The sequence below is a fragment of the Sphaeroforma arctica genome (genome assembly GCF_001186125.1).
Source record: "Sphaeroforma arctica JP610 unplaced genomic scaffold supercont1.1780, whole genome shotgun sequence".
In the NCBI taxonomy this organism is placed as follows: Eukaryota; class Ichthyosporea; order Ichthyophonida; genus Sphaeroforma; species Sphaeroforma arctica.
In genome coordinates this window covers 2,123-11,337 of record NW_014038778.1, presented here as the reverse complement: position 1 = coordinate 11,337, position 9,215 = coordinate 2,123, and the positions used below count along the sequence as shown (strand labels likewise).

The following is a 9,215-nucleotide window of genomic DNA, read 5'->3' as shown; positions in this document are numbered from 1 at the left end:
ATATATATATATATATATATAATATATATATATATATATATATATATATATATATATATATATATATTGTATGTATAAATATATTGTATGTAAAAATAGACATGTATGTATATATGTATATATATTGTACGTATGTATATTTGTATATGTTTATGTATATGTGTATGTATGTATGTATGTATGTATGTATGTATGTATGTATGTATGTATGTATGTATGTATGTATGTATGTATGTATGTACACGCTGCTCCACAAGAATTGACAAGATACAGAACTATCAAAAACAGCGAGTACGATAGTCCTCATACAACTGAGATGGATCATTTAACCGATAATATTCATCCAAGATCATCCGAGCTCTGTAGATTACGTAAGCCTTTATATTTATGAAACGTGCCATTGTAGTGAACAGTGTGCTAGGGATCCAGCACTTAACTAGATTGGCTTGGTAGCTCGCAGTTGAAGAAACGAGACTGCATCGAGGGCAGGCGAGGAACATTAATTCCATGCTAGGTGTACTGTGGGGGCCACCAGTTTAAAAGTCTGGTTGCATAGAGGAAGTAGAGATATATGTGTTCCGAGAGTAGGTATTTTTAATTGGGTGGCGAAACTGGGTAGTAGAATTGGAGCGACAATCGCTAGGAGGTAAGGTAAGAGTGTCTCAATCGGCGAAAGGGAAGTGCGTCCTTAGGATGGGTTCGTGCAGACTGGCCAGAAGGATTGCAGATGGGAGGGAAGCGTGCGTAGGGCAGAAAGCCAATAGCTAGTGGTTGGATTCAAAGCAATTGTGAACCCGGTGTTTTATAGGCCTGTTATCGGTTTAGGTGGAATTGCGCCAAGCGCCTGTTTAGTGCACTGCACGATTGACGACAAATCTCAAGAAACGGGAAAAAAAATACAGATTGGCATCATTACAATACTTTTTATTACATCTTCGCATCATTTTAGGTCACGGCTTAGATCTGATTCGAAATATGATACGGTCGCATATTGTGCTGTTGCATTTTTGTGGACATAAACTATTCTACCAGATCTGCAACTAGCTTGTTGGTTCTGGAGCACTTGCCCCATTCCCAGGGATATCAGAGACAGCATTTTAACATTATGATTAAATTCATTGTCCTGTGTTACTGCTCACTTCTGTCCGAACAATAGTTCGTCGCGTACTTTGTTTAGGCGAGTTGTACCAGACACATGACTTCGTCGAACGTATCCTGGGCCAGGTTGACCGGCATGCGCCTTGACCACTCCCATTCTGTATCGTGCACGGTAGCAACCCGTTGTTTTGAGTAATCGAGCTGGCGTTAGATTGAACTTGTCAAACGGCAGCCAGTTGTCGAGGCACGTGCCCATTCCGGCAACTCACTCATGGGTACACTAGACACCATGTGGTACACAGCCACGCACGTCGTAACCCACTAAACATCGCCTTCGAAAGTACTACAGACAGCATCGGACACTTTGTCGGGACTTTGTCGGCCATAGCGGTTATCAGTTCAACCATATCTGTATCGCTTACTGTATTGTAGGTATCAGCAACGCTCAGGTGACAAAAAAAGATTTTTCAAGACCAACCCATAAAAGTACACATGCGCACTCTTGTCGAACGGGCTCACACTCACCGCCCCTCGGGGACTCGTACTTGCGTGTTATCTTAACTGCACTGGTCATGGTGCTACACAATTCGCGAACATCATCAAAATCATCAATACGGACATGAAGAAAATGGAACGAAATAAAGTTTAAAATAAACAGAATGAAGCCAAACCTGGTGCATCCAAAACAAATTTCACAAATACATCAGGTTGTGGCATGGAAGACTCAAAAATAACACGATATGGAACGAATATGAAAAGGTAAATAATAGAAAGAATGTGACAATTGTTGACTCATGTAAATGCGTCGAAGCCGTGAAAACGGTAACAACGTAGTATAGCAATCCAATCCGTACAAACAGCTCACCTCAAGTGCGGGCGTCAGCAGATTATTTTCTTGGTTTTCATATCACATTGCACAATGCCCTGCTCATGCAGGCCCTGGACCGCTGACACAGTTTGAGGCGCAATCCGTAAGCACCGATTTTCCACGAGCCTCTGACATGCTCGTAAGTCTCGTTCGTGACGTGAAAGGGCATTTTAAATTGTACACAGATTGAAGTAGAGAGACACATTAGGATCATACGGGATTTTTAATTCACTACTGAATAAACAGAATGAACCCCCAAGTGAGAACTAAAGCTTTACTTTGGAGCTCCTGTCACGTATTATGCGAATACACTTACCCTGACTACTATTGTAGCTCGGAGTTGATCGTTAAGCTCTCGCAGAATACAGTCTGTACATAGCGTAAACGGATAACACAGACGTGAATTATGCATGTGATGTATATGTAGAAACAACTTATGGGGGACACATTGGGAAACGTAAGTGCCCTTTCACGATAATTGCCTGCGTGATTGATACCTTGCCTGAACAATAGTCCGATCCATCTCAAGTGGTTTTATACTTCGAGTAGTTTCCGAATTGGATTCAAAGTGCCTGCCTTGTAGGAATTATGCAATGGTGCCGTATCGATAGTGTACAAGCTGTTAGATTCGTATGTTTAATCATATCTGCTCAGTGGTTCTGTTGCCATGTCATGTCCTCGATACATAGCCCGGTGTCGAAGCAGTACGGTACTTTTGGAGCTATGTACATTGCTCAGGAAGCAACACCTTTTAGAGACTAGATATAGGAAAAATTAGGGGTTTCAACTTAAAATTAATACGGCTTCTACTGTAAGTACAAGCGCGCCTTATAAATAGTTCCCTCACAAAATAGTTCTGTTAAAAAAATGTAGCGATAGCCCTACCATTTTAAAATTTGCACCCGTTAATTTCAATTTCATTGGCTTATAGCCCACACGCGGTCAAAAGTGATGACTGAGCACCACTTCTCAATATAATCTAACACAATCAGGTATTTAAATACATGATGATAGTGTCGTAAATAAACAATTAAATGGTCGCAAAACGCAACAGCTACCCGATGAAGGCAAGGACTACTGTCAGAGTGTCAGAGTGAATTAAAGTTGCGTATAGAATTAGTGTCGTTTACCTGATTGATTTCATAGAGGTTCTCTGCATATTATTATAAATACCAAGAAGAGGTGTGTATTTATAAACAGTTGCGTTTACATACACCATCACCGCACTTGGCACCCTGAGGACAGTTCATTTTAGAATCCGCATAGCCCATCGTCATCGCTGCTATATAATTCACGATCGCAAAGTCATAAATAGCACCCCGCGGTGTGTCACTGAGGATGATCTAATGAAAAATAGTTATTCTTGTAGCTGCAAGTATACTCAGCTTAAAGTCCACACACAAGAGCCCATTAAATAATTAAGTATATCGATGTGGATGTACGCACATTTAAAAATTTATTTGGTGTGTCAATCTATAAATTGAAATAGTGATTAAGACAATCTCGGCGTGATTTTCTACATAACGCTTTCAGCGAAGTAAGTACTTTACATCACACAAGTGCACGCGATACGATCAAATATTATAACACAACCTACACATAAATACACACAACTAAGCCCGTAAAGTCGCATTACAATCAAACAGAAACGATATGGTGCTGAAAGATGATCCCGAAACGCATGTTGTGGCTCACGTAGAGGTTTGCAAATCATACACAGGTACATGCACACTGAGCGCAATGCAGATGAAGGCACTGTGTGTAGTTGTAGGAGACAGGGTTGAGCTTGCAGTACGAGTACGTGAGAATGATGAAAACACTGATTTGGAGCGAGACATGCGTAGTAAAACGGTAGAGGAGTTTAGAAATAGATTGAATACAGATGAAGGGAACCCAAGTGGAGGTCTAGACAAGGGTATAGGTATATGTACAGCAGAAGAAGTCAAATATCGTGTACACGTAAATGGAAACACTACAGCGAAGTGGCCGGTAGGCAATACATATACAAGTAGCACACACGGAAATGATTGCACACAGGAGGTGCATAGAAGAAGTACACACGAAATCCGTTCTACACCTAGAGCACATACAAGTACGACCCACGAAAGCGGCTGTGCACAGAGAGTGGGCCGCGGAGGGCCGTGTACTGTGGTACTGACGGTGACTGCAATCCCAGTACAAGTGAAATCAGATAAAGACTACTTGAAACACGTCCGAGTGGGTGGGAATGTCGGGTCACGTATAACCGATGAGCAGAAGGTGTGGATGTTTACTCTTCTTTCGTGTGCGCGGTCGGAGCTATAGGTTTAATTGTCGAGGCTTTGAGTTCAGGCCGACAGTTTGTGTGCTTGAGTGTTCTATTGGACTATTAAGAGACCGTGTGAGGTTTTACTTGTCTGTTGTGTATATGTGCGCGGGTGGATGTGGGAGGGGTATCAGACGGATAAAAGCAGTCTCTGTTTCATGCTAGTGTATTTTGTGCTCGAGTGCCTATCTAACGCTCCTATATAACTAGTAGCCTATAACTACATCTGTGCATATGTGTGGAAGCTGCGTTATTACGCAGCCGCCGTAAAGTTGTGTGACTAAGCTGGAGCGGCAAAAAAAGCTAGACTAACAACCTACGTATACATATGCTCCACGTAGAAGATATCTTTTCAGCGCTCGTGGCCACACGTATACGTTGTGTATAGCGTGAGATGTCCATGACCTGTTTCATGATGATTGAGTATTGCAAGAAACCCCTCGAGGTTAACCTTATAACGTGATAATTGTCACGTGTAGTAACTCAATTATACGTAACTCTTGCTGATATATTTCGCTGCCTATGATCACAGACTCGGATCACAGTGGGTGATATGCAGACGCTTGGGTGCAGCAACGGGGATCAGGTCATAATCAGGAAGTTGAGTATAGATGACAATAGTATGGATACTTGGGAAAGTGCTACTATACTCCTACCAGCCAATCTCGGTACGTGCGGACAAGTTGACCAGTCGGACGCTCTGTGTGATTGTGATATATACATATGATCTAAACATATTTGAACATATCCGCGCATGTACAATTGTATGCAGATGTACTAGTATTGGGTACGTTTGTTTTACAATCAGCCCTGGGGTTTGTGTTCCAATTTCGATCTAAGTGGCGACACAAGTACGGTTTTTCGGAACAACGTACACCCTTATCAGCATGCACTACACCCCTACTGACACCGCCTCTCGCACTCACAGCGTACTAGCAGAGTCATTTAAAGTCACGTGGTGATCCACTTCACGCGAGATACATGACCAGATCCCATGTCGTGAATCACATCTGTATACTTATCGACTGTTGTTTTCGCGTGTACAAGTACATGCAGACTGTGCGCAATACATTGTTCGCTCGTGTGCCTGCATGCGGATGTGGTTTTGCATACAAAAGTCATTTTTAAGGTCGAAATATTTTTTTCCGTACATCGGTCAGTTGTCGAGCGTAACTGGGCGACATAGCTGAGGTGCAGTTGGCCCTTATTCTTAGACATGTGTACGACGTAACTGAGATGGCTTGTTAGTTGTTCGTATGCTCGTCTAGCGGTTGTCAGTGTATTGGTTTGCTGGAGTTTCCCCGTGAAAGGCACTTGGACAAAAAGAGTGAATGACACCAAACTGTTGCAATGCATACTGTCTCTGTACGAGTACCGTCCTTGTAAAATGTTCGCTTGTGCCTGTGTCTGTATACTGTAATCGCGTGTGATGGCAGACTGTGTAACGAGCTTGTAGGTGTACATGCAGGACTCAAAGTACATAAACCAGGGATCTTTTTAATTAAAAAAACAAGACAATGCATGGGGAAGTGTACAATATTTCTCAACATGTATATATATAAACACATAATCATACATATAATACTGAATCTGCGCTTACGCACTGTAATATATATACAGGGAATGTTGACTTACCACCGGCAGAGGTGGTCTCCACTATTTTGTCGGAAAGATGGGTGTGGGAGAATGGACAGAGTATCAGCCTGCCCACAACTAGCGCCGGAACGTATGTGAGTTTTTCTTTGAAATTTCGGATCTGCGTTATTTCGACTATTATACAGTCTACTCCTTGCGATCGCGAGTATGTTTTGTACAATATACGCTAGGGATTTTTTGGCTGTTATTTTTCTTCACTCATGAGCATACAAATAATTAAATGCCCTTATGTACCCATATATGAATGTTGACAGGGAGGTTGTCCGGTCTTAATGTTTTGTATTTCCAACCCATGCTATACTGTACTTGCATGGATTAATGCAATACCTTTGGTTGATCTGTTTGTTTGTTGTGTGAGTCACCCTTTGAATGTGTCATCGCATGTTGCATTTGGCCATGTTCGAGATTGCAAATCCTGAGTAAGCGCTATTTGCTTAGTTTATGCAAGTGGTTGTGTTTCGTCGTGTTGGCGATCTATCATGTATTGCCACGATGCTAACATGATTGATGTATGACCTTACACACCACCCGTGCCCGTGCCTTCGTTTGATATGGTTGAATACATGCAACACTATGTGGGCATGTTCCAAAACTGTATAAACATCTAAATCTAAAGGACTTAAGACGGATTTGATTCTCTTAGAATTGGTTTTTGCGCTTAAAAAGTATTGACTGCATGGCCGTTAAACGTGGTGTTGTAGCCGTTCGATGATACACATCCTTCATTTCGAATACCGACTTCTGTTTCTGTACAGTTTTCCGTTGCGCAGTGTCATGGTATGCTCGGGCGTGACAATACTATAAGTTCAACTTTCGTGACAATAATATAAGTTCAACTTTAGTCATCTCCATCTGTAATCGAATCTCGACTTTGCAGTGTTGTGGGAGAGATTGTGTGCAGGCGGCGGAGGAGCAACAATATGAAACACAGCCAATCAAACGTGGGTACAAACACTCAGAAATCCATTCCTTCACAGTGTGCACACATGCCTGGAGATGTGCAAGCGAATACACTGTCGAGTGTGTGCACATGCACATGTGACTTAGACGCCACGAAAGGATGTACCTGCACGTGTTTGCGCAGGGTTACATGTGATGAGTGCGCCGTGGATTGTATGGGAAGTGCTACAAATAGACACTATACTACTAATAGGCTGGGTGCTGTCAATCGAATTGGTACGATTGCCGATGCCACGCGAATATTTGTGTGTGTTGAAGGGGTGGCAATGCAGCAGAGGGGCGGCTTTGCGGTGTACTTACCCCCCAGACCGAAAGGTAGGTGCAGACCAATTCAGGGTGTTATCCTGGTTGACACACGTGCATGTGTAGTGGAGCACACAAACTCTCCTTGTGTGAATGCTCCACAATCTAGGTTTGCGCCGACGCCAAGTACTCTGAAATGAACATCCGTTTTATTCGGTACAATGTTAACCATTTTTCTGTTTGCAATGGATTACGAGTATCAACTTTGAATGTATATTTGACAAATATCTTTGCTCCTAATCAAACAGGCAAATATCTCACCGACTAGATTTTACTCTTGTATATCCACCAAAATCCAGAACACCACAAAGGTTATTTAGGGTCGGAAATAATCCAACCAAGCACAGTGAATTTTGCCACAGTACACCAATTACTGAAGGAGCGGATGGGCTTCTCAAACGGCCCCTCGCGCACGGACTTTGGCTTCTCGACACCCGCCAATATACTTTTATCTGGTATGTGTTTAGCTAGGTCTCAATTCGTGTATGTATCTGCATGTATACTAACATACAACATACATGCATGATATACCAACGCGCATATTATAAGGCGATTCCGGCTTTGGCAAGCTGCCGCATCGGTTTCATACGCACATGAGACCTACAAGTACCTGTGGCAGTTGTCTCTACGAGCGCCACGGCTAGAAGCATTATCCCTCAAATTGTAACCTGCAATACATGTCACTTTGTAAGTAAAAGGGATATACGGTACATTCCTGGCGTCATTCAATCAGCTCATTGGCCACTGTTACATCTCATTGTATCCCATTACAACTCATGCGATGCTAGGCGATGCCGGCATAGGCAAAACGGTCGCAACGCTCTCGTACTCACTGAACACCCTGCAAGTACCTGTAGTAGTGGTGTCTATGAGTACCATGGCTAAACGACGATGGAATGCTATGATCACCCATCCCCTGTCTGCGTCAATCAAGGATGCGTTTCATGCAGCTGAGCAGTTGTCTGAGTGTGTGCTACTGCTGGATGACTTGGATGCTCTGGTAGTTGTTAAGGGTGCCGAGGAGAGCGGTGTGCCCATATTACAGGTACGGTTGTTCGTGCGTATGTATATATGTATATATATATATATATGAAGCTTGATGCAGTGTTACGTACGTATTGAATATTATACTAAATAATTGGTTGTGTCGTTGCGATTAGATCCATAGGCTAAGGATTGACCTGGCCGCTGTAAAGCGGGGCAAAATATGCACGAAAGAAAGTCTCGGATGTAAATGTAGGGCGACGAGGAAGGTCGTCCAGGTCTATTCCTGTGTGTAATCTTAGCTATTGTGTGTATTTATGGAGTGATGTTGCACGCTCTGATCATCACTGTATTAACTAGAAATCGAGACTCTCATCAAAGTAACGCTAGATGGGACATAGTTGCAATTAGTATGTGGAAGCAATATATCTGGCTGAAGTAACTTGCAATATACGTCTCTAAGTGCTCACAGATCGCATTACGTTTTATGTGTCTTGACTGATACACATATGCTAAAAGCACCCATGCTGATAGTGTATCTCCTCCATGCACATGCATAATCGCCTTAGGAGCAACTCGATTTGGAGAGGGTGTTGGTGGATGTGCTCAAGCGCAATGAATACGGCGACGGCAATGTCAGGATGCGTGTGGTGGGAATGACCCAGGTATCTCAAGCGTATTCAATAATTTCACGTATCCTGTAGACTTTTTATGTTTGATATGCTAAGAAAGTATCGTCGACTTGTTTACACTCGAGTACGTTTCCGCATTCGTGTGTATGTGCAGATAGGTTGTATTTTTGCGCTAGAACTGCAGCTGGAACTACACAGATCCTCTTGCTTGAAGTCTCGTTTCATACACACGTGTCTGATCGAGTTTTATATCTGTGTCTGGCATGGAGGTCCCGCACTCAATACTATTACGCGCTTTTTTATGATGGTCTCCTATTTTTCTATCAGCGCGAGTGTACAATGCCCCTTTGCCAATCATTGAGTACATAGACGACATAACCTCGTTCGGTGTATCACCTATACTATATAT

The 9,215-nt window shown here is 42.7% G+C and overlaps 1 protein-coding gene across 1 annotated transcript in view; it reads left to right on the top strand.

Moving 5' to 3' along the window:
* Positions 1-3,619: 3,619 nt before the first annotated feature.
* SARC_11605 (hypothetical protein) overlaps positions 3,620-9,215 on the top strand; it is a gene marked incomplete at its 5' end in the record, with an annotated part of 7,351 nt that continues 1,755 nt past the window's right edge. Inside the window, 7 exons of the mRNA XM_014294304.1 lie at positions 3,620-4,225; positions 4,804-4,939; positions 5,892-5,997; positions 6,805-7,202; positions 7,490-7,645; positions 7,979-8,235; positions 8,744-8,839. Of these exons, the coding sequence (XP_014149779.1) occupies positions 3,620-4,225; positions 4,804-4,939; positions 5,892-5,997; positions 6,805-7,202; positions 7,490-7,645; positions 7,979-8,235; positions 8,744-8,839 (1,755 nt within the window). The remainder of the gene's footprint in view (positions 4,226-4,803; positions 4,940-5,891; positions 5,998-6,804; positions 7,203-7,489; positions 7,646-7,978; positions 8,236-8,743; positions 8,840-9,215) is intronic.